Here is a 24507-nt window from a genome sequence, read left to right as displayed (position 1 = left end):
TGATATATATTTAACAAATATTCATGACACTTATTTCTTGTCCTCCAGCCACTTGATATCGTAACAGGGACAACTGAAGACTGTTTCTATGCTGGTTTTGTGCATTTCCACAGCTTAAAATATTTGGGGTTCATTTAAATTTAATCTTAACTCTGAATATTCTGGATTTTAATACATGGTGCTGGCTTAATTGCAATAGCCCATAATGTTGCTTAGAGCAACTTAGCAGGTTAGAGCAAACTTATACTGATATATTCTCTATTGTGAATCTATCTTACCACAGCTTTTGTCAGTGAGTGGGAAGAGCTGTATATGAGCCGTGAACAGAAAAGAGTAAACAGGCTAGCATATTAATACGCTAAAAGCTTGAAGATTTGATATTTAAATTTAGACTTATATTTTATTTTTGCCCTGAAGTCTAAACATTTATCTTTCTAATTTTCCAAGCACCGGCTTCAAACAAACAGAGTCTCTGTTGTCAAGATACTTACCTCCTTCTTATGCATTAGCCTCTTTTAATAAGATGTAATTATCAGACTCATTTTGAAAGTCACAGAAGTTCTTTTTTGGTACATAAGGTCACCATGGGCATGTATTTCTTGGCTGCGTTTCCTTTGTCCGTTGCTAGCTTTGCTTTCTATCTGTTACTTCCTCTGAAATTCTGTGTTTAACAGTAAGATTATATCATGCAGCCACAAGCTCGGAATGCAGTCCTTTTGGTGGCTTTGATGTTATAGATTTCCCCCCAATCTGGAAGGTCCCTCAGCTATTATAAATGGGATGGTTTTCATCTAGATGTCTGTATATAGGGAGACGATGCTTATGTGACTGTCCTAACAGATTTTATCCTTTCCCCTTAGCAGTTTCACATATTTAGAGACTGTATTCACTTCTCCTGGCATGTATTTTCCCTTAAAGCCTTCTAATATATTTTCATAAGCTCCCACTCAAAGGCTTTTAATCTTTTTTTAAACTTTGATATCTGGTGATTGTCACTGATAAAAGAGAGGAAACACCAACTGGTAGTTTCAGTTTATCTGGGAGCCAGTACTGCTGTGCTTTTGTCCCAGGCCTGTCACTCATGAAGTTATGAAAATTGACTCTCTTGCTTGATTTAACCATCAAATGACTGTATATAGTATCACTGATCTTAACTAATTTCTGTAAAGAGCTTCTCAATCTTTATGCAGAAAAGATACAGGAAATTATAAGCACTGGAAGTACCAGTATGCAGCTAAGCATCACCACACTGTATTTATGCCTCCTGCTTTCACTAGCAAAATGAGCAAACCCAAAATTGCACAGAGAAGGAGGTGTCTAACATTTCATGCTAAATGTTATGAAACCTGTCACTGTATTCATGATGACTCAGCTATCGCTCATTAGCCTGTCACTTGCTACTTTGCTACTTGATTTCTTTTCTATGTTGCTTCTGTTATGCAAAGGAGGTCCATTCCCTTGTACAGACAACTGCCAGGTGACTTTTGTGAATCTCAAGTGTGATTCCTCCAAGAAAAAACGCCGGGGCCGCAAGTCACCGTCGAAAGAAGTGTCCCATATCACTGCAGAGTTTGAAGTGGAGATGAAGTCGGAAGAAGTCTCAGGTTTGTGAAGGATCTCTCCTGGCCTGTGGAGAGAAATCATAACGGGTCCTCAGTGTGTTAGATTCTCTCTGGTGCTATTTCATCAAGCTGCTGTGCAAACCTTTCAGCGCAATCGTTATTCAACAGCCTTTCCACACTCAAAGTTTCCGAGATTTAATTGAAAGGAGTCAGGTGTGAAATTAAGCCAAAAGAACAAAGATTGGACCTGCAGCAAAATTTCCTCAAAGCCTGGAGTTAAGTCTAGTAGCTTAATTTAGTCTGATTTCTTCAAACAACAGAAGCATTAATCAATGCACAGAGAAAGTAAAGATTAGGTAGAGGTTTTGTAACACTGGCCATGAAAATATCCTTCAAAATTTAAGTTGCTGCAACTTCAGTCTGAAAAAAAACATTTTTATTACACATTTGGTACACTCATGTTTTGGTAACAAGCTTCAGAAAGAAAATGATTGGCTTCAAGTTATTCATGAGATGGAATATTATGCTATAAAATCCAGCCAAAGAAAATGTGGGCTCAATACTGTAAACATCCCAGTCCTCAAAGGCAGGTTTCTTAGCCCATGAGGCATGCCTCACCAGCCAAGTCGTTCAAATAGCAATCATGCCAGAAAACACCTTTCTTTGTGTCACTTAAATATTTTGGACTAGGAAGTGGGGAGAATTCCTAATCAACTGACTAAACTATAGACTGAGAAAATTCAGAAACATTAGTCGAGTCAGCCTGAATGTGTACCTGGAAATATAGTATAGTGGGCAATTCCCTATACCTCTAGCAGTGCACACAGCACCAGTCGCTGCAACTCTGTAAAACAGAGTTGGGACAACAACCTTGCCCAGTGCCAACCTGATTTTGCTGCCTAGATGGATGTTTGCTGCAGCCCTCCCTCTGTGCAGTCAATGTAACCAGCCCTTTTAATGCTGGAGATAAGTTCACAGGGAGTGCTGATACCTTATAGACTGAGAAGTTTAGTTTGATGGACCTCAGTGTACTGGCTTGTCCCCCTTAAAAGCTCGGTGTTGAGTATAGCGTGCTACTTCTAGAATTTATATGGAGGAGAAAGTGAAGCAAATAGAGGTGTGGTAGTGCAGTCTGAGAAACAGTGCAATATCGGCTAAGGTTTTTATGTTAAGAACCTTTGCTTAAACATGAATCTCAATTGCTTCTAGTTTTCTTATCATTTCCCATCTAGACACCTGTAACATTGACTGTGTTCGGAAAAGGATGGAGCAGAAGCTGCAAACTGCAATCAAAACATTGAGGAAATCTATTAATAAACAGCAATTTTACATTCAGTTTTCTGGGACAGAATATGAAGTGGCTCAGAAGCCAGCTAAAGCTACTGAAGGGCATGAAGCTTGCAGTACAGGGCAAGTGCTGCAGGAGGGAAAATGTGGTAAGTCCCCAGAGCTCCCTTGAGACCAGCCAAACCCCCGCCAAAACAAGCACCTCTCTAAATTAACTAGCCCCTAATGAGCCAGGCAGGAAACCTATTAGATAACAGACAATTTAGATCCATGTTACTCAGCCGGTGTCTATGGACCACTGATGGTTCACAAGACAGCACAAGAAACTTCATTAAATGACTGCAAGGAAAAAGAAACATGTATATGTACACATTTTCATGCTGTCAGCAGATATGTATCAGGGCCTGCCATGAACCACAGTTGGTAGCTATTTCCCTGTTGCCCTGAGCATCCAATGAAAATGTAATTACAGTTCTGTAAAACAGTAAATTGTGTTTGCCTAGATTCTATACATTTAGTTTTGTTATTGCCCTTCTTCCATTCTCCTCACCACCAAATAGTCTATGGCCAACAGATGTATTTGTATATAACACTCAAGAGGTCCATTTTAAAAAAGGCTAAAAAGTCTTGATCTACAGATATCTATTTTAACTTTATGTAAGATATCTATCTCTTTTGAGCTGTTTCCCAGGTTATCAGGCTGTAGTGTCTTCCTGAAGATAAGGTGCTAATACAAACCCATTAATGGCAGTTCTCAGCATAACATTACTAATTGCTTGAAGTCACATTTTGAAAATCAGCCTGTTTCCAGCTTCTTTTAGACACCAAGTCATTTTCAAGCAAAAAGAAATAGTTACTTGATGCAGATATGTTAGGTGCCTCTAGTGAGTTGGTTCAGATGCTGTTTTCAGCATATAGGAACAGTGATTTAGAAGCTGTATTGAAACACTGCTGCTATTAGTGTCTAGAAGGCTTTGTACTTTAACTACCTGTATCCTGCAGAGAAAAATATTTAATGCAGTCATGTTCCCTGTTGTAGCAAGAATAGCATGTGGATTCGTATCTCTATTTAAAATGCCTTCCAGTTCCAGGTATGGAAGTGTCAAGAAATATACAATATTACATGGGATACGTTCCCTCAGAGCAATTTCTAAAACCGATTTCAGGAGACAGACTTGCTATCTTCTTCTTCCATAAAACCAACATGTAAATGCATCTACTGTAAACTAAAAATTCACATCACTTCCCATACATTATGCACCACTGTCTTAATTAAACTACAATGTTCCATTTTAAGACTGCATCACCTTTATTAACAACATATTTCTGATAAATGTTCAAGTGCAGCTGAATGCCATTTAATGGTTTAAACAATAGAAGAAGGATCTTGCACTGATGTAAATTGACCTAGAACACAGTGGAGATAGGTCTATTCATATCAGGCGGGGATCCTAGCCCAGCGTATGCAAAGTGCCACTATCATGCTGGGGCCGAAGAGATCTCTCTTCTCAAAATGTTTGATATAAAGGCAAATGATGTGACCGAGATGAAAGTCCTTATGGAGATTCCGCTTTTCTTTTCTCAGTTACCTGCAGCATGGGCACCTTTTATAGCGGAGAACATAATCAGTGCGTTCCTTGCTCACCAGGAACATACCAAGACACAGAAGGTCAACTTACCTGTGAGCCTTGCCCAAGTAACGATGGACAGGGAGTAGCAGGCGCCCGGAACGTGTCAGAGTGTGGAGGCAAGTTGAATTTGATTATCAAAGGAGCGGGTGTGGCATTACAGCAGGTGAGGCATGGAGGCTAAAAGATGAGATCGCCTTCCACACTTCTGTCTTGTAAAGCCAACAGAAGAAAACTCTGTGCCTTACAAGCAATACATGTTTTGGCTTGTTCCATCCGCTGACACGCTGGCATTGCTACCAAAAAAGATGGGACCTGCTGCAGCAGTGTGAGCTGTGGCATGGAACCAAGCAAGCCAAGCAAAGCACTTTGCTTCAGGTCAGGTATGGAGTCTGGACATACCTCGACTTGTAAGGGCTCGTTGTGTGTATTGTGAGGCAAAGGGATAGATTAATTTGGCCTGGTATTGGTAAGTCTAATGAGTCTGCTAATTAAATGTTCTGCATGGGCTGCAGTTTATCAGATGTAATCAGCAGCGATCGCGATTTTGAGAATGTTGTGCTGCAGGGATCTGTACCTGCATTCAGAGCTAAGCACTGTGAGTTTTAATGCTGCTTGAGTTCCCTGTAGGTTTTGGCAAGTGGCTTAGTATCTCTGACTCAACTTCACTATATGTAAAGTAGATAATGGTGGTGATAATCCCTGGTTTCAGAAAAGAGAAATGAAGTTCAGTTTGTTAATGCTTCTACTGTAACTTAATCAAGATAATGTTTCAAGACACAACTGTTAATTATTTTCTCTACCTTATTTCATTACAGATGAGCAAAACCTAGTTTATAGCCAGATACATTCTTTGACTTTGAAACAAATCTGCCGTATCTGCTATGCTGGATTTTGAAGTTCTAACTTTAAAATTCATTTATTAATTGCATAAATGTTTGCTTCAAGGATATTTAGAGTGAATGCACAATGATATTTGAGATGCTGCCACTTTTTTCCCCATTCACCAAATAAAAAATAATTTTAGTGTCTCCAGTTTAAGCATATGATAGATTTGGCTCATTTACTGGATGAAGGAATTGTGTCACTGGAAAATTCTTGAAATGCCTGTGCATCTTCAGTCACAGTGGCTTTTATTTAGCCAAAATGGAACAAGAATAGATTATTATCAACATAAAGTTTAAATGTACAAGGACCTGATACAGCATAGTGACCGAAACAGTAAAACAGCAAAAAGAAAGACAATTTTGTTTCACAACTGGCAAAGCTTCCACTTGAATTTTTGTTCTGCACGTGAATAAAAAGAAACTATTTTGGTTCTTTTTGCAGAGTGGATTTGTCTCAAAATAGACTGTTATGGTCTGACAACAGACATTTTTTCTGATGAGCTCTCCCCTTTTCTTTCTCTGAAAGTGGCAAGAGAGAATATGCTCTGGTTTTCATAAACCTCACTGTCAAAGATTGTATCAAGATCTGTATGTCTCCATAAAATGTTTCAGCATATGTGATGAAACAGCATATTTTGATTAAAACCAGATTTTTTTTTTAGAAATGTACTCACCACCTGTAATCAATAGTATTTTTGCATCATTAGCTTCTGGAACAGTAATGCTTGTGTAGTAACAAATATGATATGCTTGAGATTCTCTGCCCTATAGGTGAGGCACATATAAGTATATAAGAATTTTTTAACCGACTGTTGCATAGAACTCAGTCTATACTGTAGTTGCAAGTAAATAAGACACTGTGATACTTAAGTTACATGGAATCCATGTAGACACGAGCACAAAGCACAATTAGGAAACCTGCTCAGTTGAGACATTTCTCCAGGAAATCCACCTCAGTCCTATTTTGTTGGCAATTTCAGTAGAAAAGGCAAGAATGAAGTAACCAGCTCATTTCCTTCTACGTCTTCAGGTGAGGACTGGGACACTCCAGTGCTGAAAGTGGCAGGTATTTAGCAATATTAAAACCCAACTGTACCTTTTCTTTAAAAGGACTTCTGTAAGACTTTCACAAATACTAAATTGTCATGCTAAAAAAAATGATTCAAATCCAATTTTCATTAACTGCCTTTGCCTTAACATCCAGTGGCCAGTTGGACCAGACCAGTTGGATCAGTTGTGCTACAGAATTGTCTTCAAATGAGCCATGTCATAACATTTCTCAGAGGTCTGTAACACAACTTCAGCTTGTACAGCCATATTGCAGCCTGCTGGAATGGAAGCAGAACTGAATCCCAGAGACCCCGGTGTCCATAGGTGTTTCACTTTTGATTTTTGTGGGGACAGTATCTAAATTTTGCTTTTGCTTGGTAGCTCTTGTTCATCCTGAGAGCCAAGTACCCAAGATGCTGGAAGCCCTCTGCATTTCCAGACAAATGTCAGAGTTCTTAGCCAACCCCAATTAGAGCTCTCAAAACTTTCAGGTTTTTGAGCCAGTTGTTTATGCCTGCTGTTTGCCTCTTTCGGAAGCTGAATTATAAAGTATTTGGATTAGGCAACCTCAAGGAACAGCTAAAACACATCTCAAAGCACTGGTCTCCTAGGCTGGGAGGATGTGAAGACATGCACTTATGCCATAGATCCTGAAAAACTCAACATCCTGATTCCCAGATAGGCTGTCAAGGAGCGAAGTCATCAAACTAGCAAGAAACAAGCCAACCAAATTGCCTGTTGGAAATTGCCTGGAGAGCAAATTTTGAAACAACCTTGTATCTGTCAGTAGATTCATCGACAAAGTGCTTTGCTTTTCACAAATTTCACCATTTTCTGGCAGAAGAGCTTCTGACAAGCACTAGTTTTCACAGCCTCCTGGAAAACTGATGGTGTCAGCTGTTTTCACAGACAGGGTGCTGGTCTGGTCCAGTCCAGTCTGGTAATTCCCATGATCTACTGTTTCCATAGTTATAAAATGTAGATTAAAAAAAAAAAAAACTTGCTTCATGGATATGGTGTAAAGATTCGTTATTTCTTACAAAGTGCTTTAAGGTTTTCAGATAAAAGACTTAGTAAAAGTGCTAAGTATTATAACAATACGTTAATGGAATCCTTGCTGGAAAAAAAACCAACATAGGTAGTAAAGAACTTATTAAGAAACTAGTTCTATTTACTGACATCATTTTTAGGAAGCAGTTACAGGAATAAAATTGGCAGGTAAGATTAGAATTTCATTAGCAGCTGTCCTGATGTTATTTTTTAAGTTATAGGAAGCATTGCTAATTACTAGTGGCTTTTATGCTTTGTCTAAAAAGGTAGGTTCACTAATACAGATGATCATTTTCAATTTCTAGGGCAGTGTTCTCCTGGACACTATTCTTCAGATGGTTTTAAACCTTGTAGAGTCTGTCCTCTTGGTATGTATCAGCCTGAACCAGGAAGGACTCTCTGCTTTCCATGTGGCGGTGGGCTTGTGACCAAGTACGAAGGTGCTGTTTCATTTCAAGACTGTGAAACCAAAGGTGAATTTCAAATCTTTCCATGATTCATAGGCTATATAGCTCCTTCATTTTCCTACTGCTTGCCCTTTTGTTTGTAAGCTTCAATGCCAGGGGACTTCGAAATTCTCCAACACAAACATAGCCACTGCATGTAGAAACACTGTGTGATTAAACTAAATGGTCAGGGAATCTGTAAACTAGGAATGATCTCCTGAGACTGTGGAGCCTGAACAGTCTTTATGGTATTCTTTGGAATTTACCACAGGCATGTATAGTGCCAGCGCTGCAACTGGTAAGTAAATCAGCCTCAGTGAATGGCAAGAAATATGACCAACTTGCATAAGAGAATGCTTTAGCCTTTACATGCAGTATATTTTTATTTAACAAATTGGAAGAACTAAACACTACAGAAATTATATGAAATTAAAGGTTGATTATGGATGGGCTGGGCAGAAGCAGTAAGTGCACAACATGTTGTGTGCCCCACAACATCAAATTTCAGTGCAAGTGCTGAGGGCAGCTTGAATTATGTGCCAGCCCTGTCAAACAGACGCTAATGAAAGCCTCTCTCTTGCCGCTGTAAAAGGCGTTATTGTTGTTGAGGAAGATAGGAATCAGCTTCCATTTGTTAAAAACTCACTGGAAACCAATGTATTTAAATGAGACATGTGGCGTGTGTTACTAGTTTGTAAGGTTTTAGCTTTAGTCTTTGGAGCGTGATTCCAGTTAGAAGGTTCTTTGGAACTGGAAATACAGCGAGCTACTGTCTCTTTCCCTTGCAATGGTGTGGTAAGTATACTGCGGGATGGAGCTCCGGGGACATGCCCAGGGTAGAGGGAAGTTGTCCCTGCAATAACAATTGCTACTTTCTGAAAATAATATACCTCATACCTTGCAGTTCACTGTTCACCTGGACACTACTACAACTCCACAACACACAGATGTATCCGGTGCTCTGTGGGAACTTACCAGCCTGAGTTTGGCCAGAACTACTGCATCACCTGCCCTGGGAACACAAGTACAGATTTTGATGGCTCCACTAATGTTACACACTGCAAAAGTAAGTTGCATTGACATTAGTTGTGAGATGAATCATATCTCTGGGTGTGGACTGCAGCCTGGACGTTCCAACGGTCAGGCTGGACTTCAGTTTTGCATTTCATAGTTAGCATATACTTCCTGCCATATGGAACAGGAAAAACTGACTGTGAAGAAAACTCAGACAAAACCTGGAAAAGTACTACTTGCTGCATGTAATTTATTTTAGTATTAATGTAATCTGGCACAGTGCCTGCTGCAATTTAAAACTACAGAGCTTTCATAAGCTTTCAAGGTCCTGTAAGTTTTGCAGTGTTTCATCTTTCTCCATGTCTCTGTAGAGCTCAATATCTTCCGGCAGAGTTACTGCCACTAATCATTAGGAAATACGATGAGATATGGTCATGCATACTGCAATTGTCAGGTAATCACTCACGACAGTGAAGTCTTCTCATAAGCTTTTTTGCAGTACTCAGTCTTCTATCTTAAATTATCATTTAAATATCCTCAAGGACTCCAGTGCAATTTTATTTGATCTGCTGTGAAAAACTGATTCTTTTAGGCAAGCAATTTTTGTTCATCCCTCGTATGCTAATTTAAGAGAATTTCTCTATAATAATTAGGTAATGTCATCTAAACTAAATTTTCATGTATAAGTCTATCATCATTTTTTTTATTCTGATTGTGTGCTATGTATCTTTGAAGTCCTTCATCATTTCTAATGTAATTTGAGTAAATTAGATGTTTGTAAGGAATTTGAAGGAGTTTGTAACTATCCTATAAAGTAAAAACATCCTTGTCATTTTGCTATGTCTGATGCTCTCTCTTTTCAAGCAGATTTCTGACCTTGCATAATCTTTGAGGCTCTGATTAAGCAAAATATTTCAAATATGCTTAGCTTTAAGTGGTGAGAAGGACTGGAGAGATCAAGCTTAAGTAACTTACTGAATCAGGCTTCTGCAGCAAATTCAGTTGGAACTTTGAAAGCTCAGAAAATAAAACTGACCTGTCAAATGAGATTCTTTATTAACTGACTTAATCTAAAATAAAGCAAGGGTTCTGTAATCAAAACAGGGTTGCCTGTTAGGATCATTACACTCCTTCAGCTAAATCAAGTTAAAAAACAAGTGACGTTTAATCGAAAAACCTTCTGTATATCAGCATGGTCTTAATGGTAACTACTGTGTGAATACCTCCACAGTGGGATCATGCTTACTTACCTGCATTGGTATCTCAATCAAATGTTAAGTCAATGTGAATGGAGAGTTAAATCAGCTTATACACTGGAGATGAAGCTTTTGCAAATCAGTGGGAGCAGCCTTGCCGACTGAGTATGCCTTTAAAGGCCTTCCATGCTAAACAAAGAGACAGCCGGAGAAGGTATGCATATCTGCAGCCTTGAGGAGGAGTTTAGACTTTCTCTTGACAGATCTAGAAAAACACCTCAGATTAGCTAATCAGCTAACACAAATGCTAATTTACATTTCTCCATAGACCAGCACTGTGGAGGAGAACTTGGGGATTATACTGGCTACATTGAATCACCCAACTATCCTGGAGATTACCCAGCTAATGTTGAATGCATTTGGAATATAAACCCTCCCCCAAAGAGGAGAATACTCATTGTAGTACCTGAGATATTCCTCCCAATTGAAGATGAATGTGGTGATGTTTTAGTAATGAGAAAAAGTGGTAAGTTGCCAGCCATGAATTATAAATATTTACAGCAAACATTGAGGGAACGTTCATATGGATGGGACAAAATGAGATCTTCATCCATTCAGTGTTTGTAAAAGGACTGCTGAATAAACTGGCACAGCAAGTTAAAATAGAACACTGTACTAATGAGAATTAACACAGCGATATTAATTATTCAGGTGTTTTGGCTGATTCACAAAGCAGTTAATGGACTTTTTTCTGGTCCAATTATCAGGTGGGATAAATCACTGTCGCACTGTAGAAGTCAATAACACTATGCAAAGTTATACTAGGAGATGATCTCTCCTGTCATCTCTACAGATTATGCTCTTACTTCTCCTTTGCACATATATCTATGCTGCAATTATTGTTAAATCTGTTCACTGACACAGGTTGGTACATCAACCTGACACTCTCAAGAATTCCAAAGTTTTCCCAGTTTTATGTGGAGAGGAGCTTATGTGTGTAAGCTCCAAGAAGCACCGCACCTGAAAGACAATTGTTTATACGGAGTTTTGTTTAAAACAGTATATTTTACTTGCTAAAATAGTTTTCACAACTTTTTATTCACTAGGGCTTGTGTTGGCAGCTCTGCATGTCAGATTAGTACAAAAAGAAACCTGCTCATTACAGATGGAAAAACATTATATCTGGCCAGAGCAGTTTTATGAAAGCAACGCAGTTGCTGTAGCACAATAACTCAGTGGTCCATCTAGTACTGAATCTGGTTGCAACAGTGACTAAAGCCAACAGGGAAAAGTTGGGCTTCCACCTCAGTACCAATAACAGCAACACTGGAAAATGAGGAGACTTTTTCAGAGCTATGATTTGTGATCACTCTGTTTGGCATCATAAGAATAGCTCTTATAAATATTTATCATAGTTCATGTAACATCAGCTGCCAGTCTTACGGAGGAAAAAACTGATCGCAGTTCCAGAGTTACAGTTCAGTCCACTTTGTTGCACTTCAAGAATGGACTCCACCACAGTATTAGGTGCGACTAATATAGCATATTCTCCCCAATGTGGTTACGTTAAGCTAGGGCCTTTCTCTAGTTCCCACTCACCAACCAGTTATTGCCCTTATGCACACGGCTGTGACTGAGGCGAGCTCCAGAGCCCTCGGGAACAGCGCAGCATGGCCATGCTCGCTGCCTTAGCGAGGGACCCCATGCTGTTTGAGCTGAGCAGGTAAAGGCCGTGACCACAGTCCTTTAGCAGTTATCCGGAGTAACCTCTGCCTGCGCGCAGTGTGGATGCGTTGAGCCCAAGCTACCTTGGGAACATGAACGGAAAGTGAGCAGGGTTGTGAAGTTTACTCAGCCATCTCTGGGGCACTCTTAGCCTTGCTGTGTCACCTTTACTCTGCCCTTTTGTGTACATTAAGAAAGAATGTCCTTAATTCCTTTAAAAATCAATTTATTCTAGTCTGGAGCTCATTAAAAACCCTCACTATAATGGTATGTTGCAGGGCAACACCACAGATAGATGTAGCATTGATGGAATAAGTTGGTTGGATATGGGCATTTTCTGTACCTCCCATGTATTTAGGTTTTTATGTTTAAGCTTTGCTGTGAATGTCTGGGATTGATAATTAAGTTGGCCCCAGAAATTTATAAAAAATCATGTTCCACTGGAATTTAAATATTTCATAAAGTCAGGCTGATTTTACCAATATTTTTTTTCAGAGGAAATTCAGAATAGAAAGTCTCAGTGCTGAAGATACTACGTTTTGGAAAAAAATGTTCTGATATGTAGGTTTGAAGACATTTTTCATTTAAAGTTTTCTGTGATATTAAAATATCCACAAATTTAAAAGACTAAAAAGGAAACAAGAAACCTTTTTCTGTACTTTTCTCTCACATCATTTCAGATGCTATTTTTACTTGTCCAAGAGGTTGTTAAGCATAACTAGCATTTCAAAATACCTAGATCATTAAGAAAAACAGAATTTCCATCTTCTGTCTGGCACTAATGTATACTACTTGTTTTTGGTGTAACTACAACATCATTATAACAGTTTCATACTTAAGACTTCCTGATAAATATCAACATTTAACTCCAGTTTAACATCATCTTTATTTTGAAGATCATCTAAGGTCTTATCCAAATCCCATTCAATTCAAAAGTCTCTTTTTGTTAACATCAATGAAAGTTGGGTCAGGCCTTGCAAGTTCAGATTTTAGAAGGTTATACTTGTTAAGGATCTTTCCCTAATTATCCTGTGGCTCTGAAGTCCACGGGTCTTTTCTGAACTAAGAAGCTATTTTGCTTTTTCCTTTTCTCTTTTTTTTTTTTTTTTTTTGTAATTTATTTCAACTTAGAAGAGCCATCTGATATGTTCTTAATGATTTGAGGATATCCTGCACTCTGTTACTTATGATAAGTTCAAATGGGGGTCTTTCTGGATCCCAGACCAGCAATAGATGAATAACATTTTCTTTTCAAACCTACAGCAAGGTTATGACATTCTGATAATCAGCCTATTGCTATCAAATTAACACCCAGATCTGGAAGTGTTAGGAGCTGGTCACCAAAGCTGCCTGGGGTGCAACTGACTTGTCCTTGCCCTCCTGGGACCAGCATATTGGAGCCCTGGAATTCAATGCTGCAGTAATACACGGAATAAGTAACATCAATACTAACTTTGTAAACGCTAATAATGATTTGTGGCATGTTGCTGTCTACTTAGCCTCTTGTCCTGGGACAGAGGGGAAGGGTTCCCATTACCTTTATGGAAAAACTTGCTTCTCCTTATAGGCCAATAAAGAGTACATGCCTTCTATCATAAAAATCTTTCACTCTTGGGAGTATGTGAACTAACAAGTGTCCTGTCAGTCTGACAGTTCTGACCTCTAGATCAGGAAGGATGCAAAAAGTTATTTTTATTAAGAACATTTATTTATTTAATCTTCCAGCTTCTCCTACTTCAATTACTACATATGAAACATGTCAGACTTACGAGAGACCTATTGCATTTACCTCAAGATCAAGGAAGCTATGGATTCAGTTCAAGTCAAATGAAGGAAACAGTGGGAAAGGATTTCAAGTCCCATATGTGACTTATGATGGTGAGAATGGCATTGTTTTCCATCTTTATGTTATACCTGGATTTCAGAAAATTGTCATTTAGAATCACTTTTACACTGACAGCAGGGAGAGAAGAATGAGAAAAATTTGATGTAACTCATTTTTAGGGTTTTCAGTGAATTACGTTAAAATCAGTTGTAAACCATTTGAAGTAATACTTAATTTTATATTTATTACTTTTCCAAATCCTTTAAGGACAGACAGCAAGGTGCACAGAACTCTTTAAATTTAATCCTTCTCCCACTGAATTCAAGGAGACTCCTTTTTATTGTTACTTATCACATGCATAGTGAGCATACTATTAATTGCTGTACATTTTAGGAAGACCTTTCATCAAGCCTTACTGGTAACCAGCAAAATCATGAAAAGCAAAAATTAATAAAATAATACGTCCAAGAGAAAAAAAATGATGCAAAAGAAAACATCCTTTTTCAAAGGTTATTTGCAAAATAAACATTACAAAATGTTCTAAGACAGTCTTGATTGTCATACAAAAATAAGCATTAAACTGTATATTTTGGGCTTTGGACTGCTTTAAAGAAAGTAAGACTTTTCTGTGCTGCCTTTGGCAGCTGTTCTCTGTTAGCCCATTCCAAACACCAGTGGAATTTAGTGAATGATTAGAAAACCTGATATTAAGGTGGTGACTAATGTTGATTCAAGAATCACATCAAGAGATGGTGTCAGGGCAGAAAACAAGGGTCTGTTCCTGACTGTGCCTCTGACTTTGTGTATAACCTTAGTTATTTCATATCCCTGCCCCTGTGTCTTCATTTCTAAAATACAGATAATGCTAGGGAAGAGTTTTCTGAGACTAATTTAGTATTTGTATAGCTGACTCAAAGTTGCTGTTCTAAAGAAGTACAGAATTTTAATTTTTAATGTGATTAGATTAACGCAGCATGAGAGATATAGATAATGAACTGGTTACTGAATTTCTCTGACTTATCTTGAAGAGGAGGTCTAGCTAATTAGTGCTTGTCTAGCTATAATCCTTCCAAAGGATGTCACAAACAGTCACTCACCGATCTTTATTTTTCAGAGGATTATCAACAGCTAATAGAAGACATTGTTCGAGATGGACGATTATATGCTTCAGAAAATCACCAAGAAATTCTAAAAGTAAGAATATTGTGCTCTATCTGAGGCTGACCAAGAATTCCTTTTGCTAGATGTTTTCCCAAGGTAGTTCTTATTACCCTGATAGGCTCATAATAATTAAGCCTCAATTGTGATACCCAAATTAAATTCTTTTTCTTCTGAGATTTGTGCTGGTATTTGGAGCAGTGCAAAATCTACTGGTCTATAAGCATGGACACAACCAAAAAAAGGAGTTAATGTAAGAACTTCCGATCTACTTAGCACCATTGAGCTGTTCAGCAGTCAGTATCAGTAGCTTAGCAAAGTATGTGGGTGTAGCTTTAAAGGACTGGCTGTGCTCTTAAAGCTGGGCATGTATACGTCCTTTGCTGAATCAGGACCTAAATGAAACACATGCTAACATATTTGTATGTTAGAAAAATTAGTCAACCAAGAATGAAGAAACTATTGTTTGAAGAGCCTTCTTCAGCCTCCATCTAGCATGTGTTTAAATGAGTCATTAAATTAGAATTTCCTGTGCATAAAAAATGTATCTACCTAAACCACTGTCCTGCCTTAACAAGACACAAACATAACATAGCATCGCTGGCTGCCAGTGAAATAATTTTTAAAAGGCACAAGCAACAAATGGGGGGAAATGTAGAGAAAGGCTGCTGGGCTGTCACCTACAACAACAACAACAACAACAACAACAACAACAACAAAAAAAAAGCTTGTTCAGAAGACAAAATTCAACCTTGTAAATGTATGGTTTAGAAAGAGGGAAACTGATTAACATCCACTCCCACTGGGCACCCCAGCCCCAACCCTGTGAGTATTTCGTCACTAGAGTTTTGAGGTCACTCAGGTCTCGACTCCCGTGTGCGAGGTCCAGCAGGGGCTCGGTGAGGCTCCGACTTGAGGTTCACGAGAGGGCAGGATAAGGTCCTCACAGAGCTCAGTGTTGCTGAAGACCAGCTTTCTCCTTCATGGAGGGAAGGCCCTGTGCAAAAGTTTGAAACGGGCTGGAAGGGCAGGAGAAGACAGCTGGCAATGCTAATACCTACCGTATGCAGCCGGTCTGTGGTTAACCCAGACGCTACCTGCTCAATTTAATACCTTCCAGGATCACTAATTGCCAAAAAACAGAGAGCACGGTAAAACATTTCAGCAGCATAAATCTCTGCAGGCAACATGGGGTACAGCTCCCTTACACTGCTTTACCTGGGATGGCATTTTGAAAAAAAAAAATCTCTGTGATTATTGTTCATTAATTTTGAAAGCTGTGCAGAAACTAAATCCACATATTGCATGTGTCTAACATCTTTGTTGTCTCCCCTAGGACAAGAAACTGATCAAAGCCCTCTTTGATGTCCTGGCACACCCACAAAACTATTTCAAGTACACAGCACAAGAGTCAAAAGAGATGTTTCCGAGATCATTTATAAAGCTACTGCGCTCAAAAGTTTCCAGATTTCTACGACCATACAAATAGTCTAGTGGTATTCAATTTGGGGTTACTTTGCATTCTTGTCAAATATTGTATTTCCTCCATAGTAGAAACATTTGCTAATTTGAAGGCTCTTTTTTGCAGTCTTTATTTTCAATTGTATATTGAAGAATACCTATAATGTTTTATAATTGTTAAAAGCCAATGTTCTGAATGGAATTTTTACTACAAAGAAAAATAATTGTGGATCATTGAGTGCATCTAGTTAAAGATCCAAAGTTGTGTCTGCACTCGTGTGTCTTCACTTTCCATTTGAAATTACATTTTGTAGAAAATATTCTTTCTAGCTTCTTATTTTCCATGAAAAAAAATTCTTCAAAGCATAGAAGGAAACTATTCAAATCTGATTAAACTACCTGCAGATAAGTCCTGTTGTAGAAAGAAGTGTGTAGTATAAATAATATTTGGATTTTGAATTGCACTTGAACTTTATATTTGAATCTTTAGAAGAAAACAAAACAATCTAAATTTTGTTATTTCTCCTTTGTGGTTTAGTGAAACCGTTGTCCAAGTAGAAATGAGAAGGAAAGAAAAGAGAAAAAAGAGAGAAACAGATGTATAATTTTGTTTTATGAATAACATAAGATTGAGTCCCATGCCCCAACGTCTTATCTGTCCTCTTCTAAACTTCTTCAGAGGTTTACCACCATCTACTATTTTGTTGAAACTGATGTAGCTATGGAGTTTTATACACCAGTTGGTCCCTTTGAAGGCATTTACAATAGGATAGATGAGAAATGAACAACAGCAAGAGTAGTAGTCTGTTTTTCTTTGCATTAATAGAGCATCTAATTAAGTACGATATATAAATATATAAATATATACTTCTATTTGTGGGTACATTAGTAATGTTATCTTTAGTTACTGTAAATATTATTCATGCTTAAATCTTTACCTCCCCCCAACTATTTACTCATACCTATTTGTAAGTTCGCTTAGATGATTAAATGACTTCTCCAAGTGCTTGTCACTTCTGTTAACACCAGACTGAAGCCTTCTGGAGTTTTATAATACTGGATAATGTTTTTTTCTTGGACAATCTCTTTCAGCATACATTATTCCAGGAAGAATAACAACAGTTAAGATGCAACTGCTCTCCAGTATCTTGATCAGTAAAGGGTCAGTTATTGCTGCTTCTTTGAGCACCCCTCACACCCCAGCCAGGAGGTACACTGAGGACAGCGCACTTGAGAGGACCTTGATCTTTATGTGAGATCTGCCCTCCACAAAACACTGTGAACGTGCCTCCATCAGGTGCCCAAACTCTAAACAGGGAGGGTGGGGGGATGGGACACAGTTTTGCAGCCTGCTTTGAAGAGGTGGGGGGCAGGTCCTGTGGCCTTTGGAGACCTGGCGCTCCCTTTCGCTACCCCTTTGCAGCCATGGCACCTACCAGCCTTGGGCAACTCTCTGGCTGCCTGGACCCCACACCAGAGAGCACAGCCTCGTGGTCTCCCTTCCTCCCCAAGCAACAGGTAGCTGGTGGGTAAGACCATGATAAATCCTGTGTTCCCTCCTGTTCCTTGGCACAGGAGTGAATTTCAGTGAGAGACTGGACTATTTTTATCAGCATTCCAGTCTCCTTATCTTTAAGTCCTTTCCTCTTACATACCACTTCCCCTTTGATCCTACAGTTTTATTACATGTGGAAATTAACCATCACGCCAACATGCTTTCAGGAAAAGGCTAACATAAAGAGACAGCTTTGCTTCACTGCATTTTTTTTTCGGATGCTCTCAAAGGCTTACATTTAAGTATGTTTATAGCTAACTTTTTATGCCTTTTTATGTCTTTTTAAAATTCTGCTTAAATTATATTTAATTCGTTTTCTGTTGGCTACAAGTGGTTGAATATTCCATTTCTAAGAGACTCCTTTAATATTTTGTTGAGCTTTTCCACTTAGCCATCTGGAATTTTTGCTTGCCTTCTTTCCTTTTCTGTTGAAGAGCATAAATTTTTTCTTTCTGTGCCTAAACAGTTTCAGCTCAGAGTCTAACAATTCTGTTCTTTCACTCATGGATCTTAGTCCTTTGAAGAGCTTTTGTTTTAAAAAAATATATTTATATTTCTTAACCCATGTTTCAGAATGTAACATCCCCATGAAAGTCTTTTTTTACAGGCTGCTAAACCTAATTTTTTTGTGGTGATGTTGAAACTACTTTTATTATATATTCACTATGGGTTACTAAAGGTGAACATTTGAAGGAAAACATATCATCATTCCTAGATTCAGTGTATTCATGGAATGAAAAAATATAGCTACATGTGTTTTTTTCTGAACAGAAGTTATTTGTAGAAAAAATGAATCTTCTTTAAAAAGCAGTGATCTTTTTAGATACTCAGTCACGTGTAAGTCTGTAGCTAAAAACCACTTCAACCAAACTTCGTATTTCAAAGTCTGATAGGTTATCCAGAATGATTTGGTGAGGATTACAGCCCTCCTACTGACAGATATTGGGAAATCGTTTAGAATTCTCAACAGAAGTCACAAAATTTAACAAAAAAAATTCTTAATTTCCTGAAGGATGAACAATGATCTCTAAAATGGCAATCATCAGTAAGAGAAGTTTGGAGCCTGATGTTGAGCAGCAGCTTTAGAAATATCTCTGCTAAGATTTCTGTTTAGTGACCCACAAATTTGGTCATAATGTCACTGTAAGATAGTGGTGACATGTAGGACAAACTCTCTTTGGGGGGCAGAGCTGCAAGTCACTGCTGTACATGTCCAGAAACCGCTGGCAGCACAGTAACTTGCTTCAGGCTCTCAGCCAAGGAGGGGGATCCCAGGGCCAGACAGTGCCTGCGGAAGGGACCTGTCCTGGCTGCGGCCACGGTGGGGGGGAACACGGGCACAGCTGCACACTGCAACTACAGGGCTAGCTGCACTTAGCGCTGGGACAGCTCGCCCCAGCTTGCAACCACGCTAGACAAAACTGGTGCTTTGCCTAGTTCATCCTGACAGGCAAGGTGAGAGGTTTGGGTTGGCCCGTATTCCCCAGAGCCACGTCAGGGCCGGGACTCTGCAGGCAGGACTGGGCGCTCACTGACTTGTCCGGTAGCAAAAGCAGAATGTGTGTTGTTATGCTTCTTCTCTGACGGCAAAGAAAGAAAGAGAATAATTTGGCCTTCATAAGTATATAGTTAAATGCTTCTGAATACATAGAGGTTTCTTATGTGATATATTTAGAAAACAGTCAGGTTTTGAATGTTGGCAGCTCTGCATAGAAATGCCATTGGATGTGCAAATTTATAATAAAATAAGTAGTGACAAGGGGTATGGAAGACTAAGCAAATTTCAGTTGAAATATGCTGATTTTTACAACCACATAATTTCTACGTTAGCACTAGAAGTAAAGAAATGCTTTGAAGAATTCCATCCAAAAGTATCTTACAAATTCAGAAGGGCATAAGGATTTTTCACACTATATTTATAGTTACAGAAACTGGCGTTCACCAAACAGAATACAGCTGAGCTTCTCCTTTGTTAATACAGGTGTCTGATGCTTTCATTGTCAGGAGTCTCTGAAAATATAGTTACTATTATAATAACAGTACAACAACAAGGAATGTCTTCTTTGTGGAGAAAACCTACACAAATTTGGGAATCAAAACCTGTGCAACGAGAATAGGGCCCTCTCTAAGAAAACCAGCTTCGTGAAATCAATCAATGTATTGCAAAATAGAAAATTTTGTCCTTTACTGTAAAAATGAAATGCTGTATTTAAACTTAATCAATAAATACAGCCCTGTATTTGGTCTTATAGCATTACATGTTGTGTGCAGGGTAGGTGCAACAACATGTTCATGTGCCACTACAGGAAGGCTGAAGAAGCCTAATTTGTGATTGCCTAATTCCACATCACAAACTGAACTTTTTATTTTCAATTTGCAAATGCCTGTATGCTTAAAAGCTGCACCTGTAGCACTTATCATTTTAAGCCTCTACTCCTGCACTTATTTTTAGCGAGATGGTGGTGACTCATCTGCACGTTCTCATGTGCCACCACATAGCAGCCTGCATACCTGCTGCAATCCAGCAGATTGCAACAATCTGAAGTCGCTAAATAATCAAGCCCTAAGTCATCCCGTGACAGTGCTTGTTAGTGACTGCTGTGGGCAATGTGCGTGTGTTTGTGTGTGTGTCATTTGAATACACGAAGCATCAGGATTCTGTGCTTAGCAGGCCAAATTGCTACCTGCATCTTGCCCGCAATAGCAAGATTTATACTGTCTGAAGATTTAGTTCACTAAAACTTGATGTAAAGCTTCTGAAATCTTCTTTCAACCCATTTTTTTTCTTCTGCCTCCCTCTGTTATATATCAGCTTTTTACCTAAAGACCAACTTCTGAAAAATTTATTTCCTCACTATGCCTCCTCCATACAATAAAGTTAAATCGCACTGCGCTATGGTTACTGAAGCCTGAGTCTAGTCCCATGTTTGCTCTTCAAACCTGGCTCTGCAGTTTGGTGATAATCGGCACAGTTCCTTTTAGCTGAGCACAGCAAAAGCCCTGTGCCTGAACTTCCCAGACTTTAGTGAGCCAAAATATGCATCTGAATTTCACATCAGATGTATGTCTCCAATAGCTATATTTCTGTAGGAACTGCTGCCCTACCAAAAAAAATTTTTTTCTGTTTTGTCATGTTTTATTGACATTCTGTATAACCACATCTCTGAATATGGAAAATCACAGCATACAAAGCCCTACGAGCAATTCTTGATGGTCAGCCAGCATGTACGTGTACAGTGTACATTCAAAAGGCTTTAAGTTCCCTTCCGTGAGTCTTTAGTTATGGAAGTAGGGCAGCAGGAAGAATCGCTGCACTTTTATGAAAACCACCCTGTTCCTGTGCTGAGTCTTTGAAAAAGGGAGAGCCTTGTACTTCATCTGTGAAGTTCTTCACTCAATGCATTTTTGCTTAACTTTTACCGTAAGTGATGTCTCTTTCTCATTGGTGAGACAAACATACTGGAAAAGGGTTCATCTACAGAGGATTTTTAGACCTAAAATTTTAAATATAGTACAAAGACAAGCATGTTCTGTATGTCTTTGTTGTAACAGGTAAAACAACACTGTACCAAAGAGAGGAGGAAAAATTGATCCTTCCCATGCATCAGCTTTATATTATGGTAGGCTTACTGACATCAGTAGATTTACTAAGTTTTAGACTAGCTTAAATAAGCACAGGCTTGGTCACAGAGTTTTCAGGGAGCCTGTGTTTTGATTTGTCAGGTGGTTTCTAAAGAGCACAGCTAATCTATTGTCCTCAGTCCTGTAGAACAGATGATGCCACAGAAACAAGAAACATACTTACAGGCATTAAACTTTCAAAAAAGAAAGTTGAACCCAACCCTGCACCTCCTTGTGAGCCTGCCTAACATACTTGAATGTATCAGATCAGTCTTGTCTATAAAGAACACTGTTTTAATCTTGCAGATAACAATTTTTAATATAATCTTCAGGAGCAAAAGTAGTGGTATGATTCTTATACAGGTACTGCTGACTGGTCTTTGACAGTACAGATGTCTGGACTCTAAATAGCTTTGAATGCTATTAAAAAAAAAGAAGCTGGAGCAAAATCTTCAACCAACTGAATTCACTGGCAAATTTCTCAACCACCTCAGGGGTCTGGATTTTCCCTTTTTTGCATTATGGGAATGAGCAACAGACAGTTACTGGTACCCATGTCATGATTTCATAGTTGCGTTTTTTTCATAGTTTAAAGCCACTGTTTGACAGGAATGGTAGTAACTAGAGAAGTTCTATAAATTCTCGATACTCTGCGACTTTAATGAAATCATTTTCTAGGGTGAGAGAATATTGTAAGCACTTGGAAAAAAAAAAAAGACTTTTGTCTCCCATAAGAATTTATGGAGGAAGGGAAAATTTTATAAGGTAATATAAACTTATTCCTCAGTATCAGACTTGGATTTAGAAGAAGTCTCATGCTTTATCATCACATTTTCCATCTAAATAGAAACATACTGAGAAATAAACTCTTAATGGCAAAAAACTGTTATCTAAGTATCTGAATATATACAATTCCAGTTTGTTATTTCATTTATTTATTCTGTTTCATCACTTAAGTTTTTAATCTATAAAATTAATATGTAATATACAAGAGTAAAATGTACAGAGGTACCATAAAATATAATAATTTAAACCATCTGTATTCAGAAAGCAGAGATAACAAGTTTAAACATATACAAACAATTGCAATTCAGTTTTAGCTGAATTTCTCAATATCTAGGAAAAGAAGTGGCTTTGCTTAATTAAACTTTATTTTAATGGTTGTGAAAATGTCTTTTTTAGAGTTTGTTTTTGTTACTTTTTTAATTAAAATTATTTTGTAAATATTGTTTTCTATGTTTTATACCTTGGAAAGGCCGCTAATTTGCATTGACAGCAGCAGATACTCAACATGATGATTAAAAAAAAAAATCTACTTTAGGGCACTGGCATGCATGTGGTGAGAGGTGAGATTCATCCTTCTAGATTACTGCTCCTGTTACTTCTGCAGTCTCGCTGGGATCATAGAAAAGGGTTGCTGGGGCAGTTTAACCTGCTAATTTTCATAGAATTGACCATCAAGTGTCATTCTGAAGTGCTTACCATTTTCATAACATATAAAGAGTATGTATTTTAAAGTTAGTGCTAGGTCTTACTACATTGTTAGGATAAGGAACAACATAAAATTCAGAAATGAAAGGGAATTCAAAATATTATGCCCAAACATAGCATAAAGACAAGGAAAAATAGGATATATCTGTGCTCCTAGGTAGCACTGGGAGTGATAAAACCACATATTGGATCTGATCATAGAGTCCTTTATAGGCAAAACTGTCACTGAGGTCAGTGAGAGTTTCACCTGTGTAAAGTTCATTATGATCCTGTCCATCATTTGTTAAACAAGAATTTCTAGTAGACTAGATTTGGGGAAAAAATACCTGGATGTGTAATATTGGTTTCTGTACTGATTTGCTATGTGTAGATCACTGGGCATGAGTGACATTTTGAACTAAACCCTTGTAGATGCTGCTGGGACTTCTAAGCTTTATTACCTATGTAAATTATGTACAAACAGTTATTTGCATATGAAATGTATCATGATAGTTTAGAGCAAAAATAGTGAATAACTGTACAAAATTTGATACTTAGAAAATAAAATACAGTGGTCTAAGCTTTACCAATATTTTAACAATACTGTCAGATTCGTAGTAGAAAATGTTGTTGTAAATGTATCTTATAAGAAAATACATTTCCTTTTGCCTCTGTATATTAATAGCTTTGTTTTCTATGTCAAAGCTCAAAATGAAGCATGTAATAAAACTTTTGTTAAAATCACTTTCATAATAAACATAAATTGGAATGGATACCCTCTCCTGCCATTTATTCCTGCACATGGAAAAGGGTCTATGCACCAGTCTAACGTAGAAAGGACTCAGAAGAGTACCCATCTTTTTGATTACCTTTATGTATTTTGGTCCAGTTCACATCTTTAGGCAAGAGGGAGCTTTTTCTTTCTCATAGAACACGTGGAGTTTGTGAGTGCTGGGACACTGAGCTTGTTCCTTCCAAATAGACTTCAAGGAGTGTTTTGCAGAGCAAGAAATCATGGCTAGAGCAAAGCAGCACATCACCCACCCCTCCAAGACCTTTAACAATTTCTTAAAATGACTCCGATATTACTATGTTTATCTCATGCAGGTGCACTTTCCTACACCTCTCTATGGAGGAGCTGCATCAAACAAGGATAGAAAGTGGAAGAAAGCTGTCTTGCAGTCCCACTGAGGACTGGATGAAGAGGAAACCCATGCTTGCAACCAAAACGATGCATTCCTTCCTCCTCTAGCTCCGCTGTGGAACAAGTGTGTTTTCCCAGCACCTCCTTGCTGCTGAATGTTATATATGATAGTTATTAATTGTTATGCAATCCAGGATTAGAAAGCAAGGACAGTTTGTCCATCAGTGGCCTGAGTGACACTCCTGATGTAACGGCAGAATTGGATGATGAGAGACTGAATAAAAAATAGAATACCTGTAGTGACAGCAACAGTTCAGCTAAATATGATTTAAATAATCTTTCGCAATGTAAGAAATGCAAATTGTCGTTAAGGGCATACAGCATGCTAGACCAGACAGAAAGTACAGATATTATTAAGTCAGTTGACA

The 24507-nt window shown here is 38.3% G+C and overlaps 1 protein-coding gene across 7 annotated transcripts in view; it reads left to right on the top strand.

Moving 5' to 3' along the window:
- SCUBE1 (signal peptide, CUB domain and EGF like domain containing 1) overlaps positions 1-23708 on the top strand; it is a 220679-nt gene extending 196971 nt beyond the window's left edge. For 5 of the 7 annotated variants that reach the window (XM_026114051.2, XM_026114055.2, XM_064516668.1 and 2 more), the window contains 9 exons: positions 1446-1604; positions 2795-2998; positions 4435-4596; positions 7770-7937; positions 8815-8976; positions 10449-10646; positions 13571-13723; positions 14785-14864; positions 16165-23708. In XM_026114051.2, the coding sequence (XP_025969836.1) occupies positions 1446-1604; positions 2795-2998; positions 4435-4596; positions 7770-7937; positions 8815-8976; positions 10449-10646; positions 13571-13723; positions 14785-14864; positions 16165-16317 (1439 nt within the window). In that variant the 3' untranslated portion in view covers positions 16318-23708. The remainder of the gene's footprint in view (positions 1-1445; positions 1605-2794; positions 2999-4434; positions 4597-7769; positions 7938-8814; positions 8977-10448; positions 10647-13570; positions 13724-14784; positions 14865-16164) is intronic. The other 2 variants (XM_026114052.2, XM_026114056.2) reach the window with 1 other exon arrangement.
- Positions 23709-24507: the final 799 nt, after the last annotated feature.

This window comes from Dromaius novaehollandiae, chromosome 1 (assembly GCF_036370855.1).
Source record: "Dromaius novaehollandiae isolate bDroNov1 chromosome 1, bDroNov1.hap1, whole genome shotgun sequence".
Taxonomy (NCBI): domain Eukaryota; kingdom Metazoa; phylum Chordata; class Aves; order Casuariiformes; family Dromaiidae; genus Dromaius; species Dromaius novaehollandiae.
The sequence above is the reverse complement of the archived record's forward strand: the minus strand, read 5'-3'. Positions and strand labels throughout refer to the sequence as shown.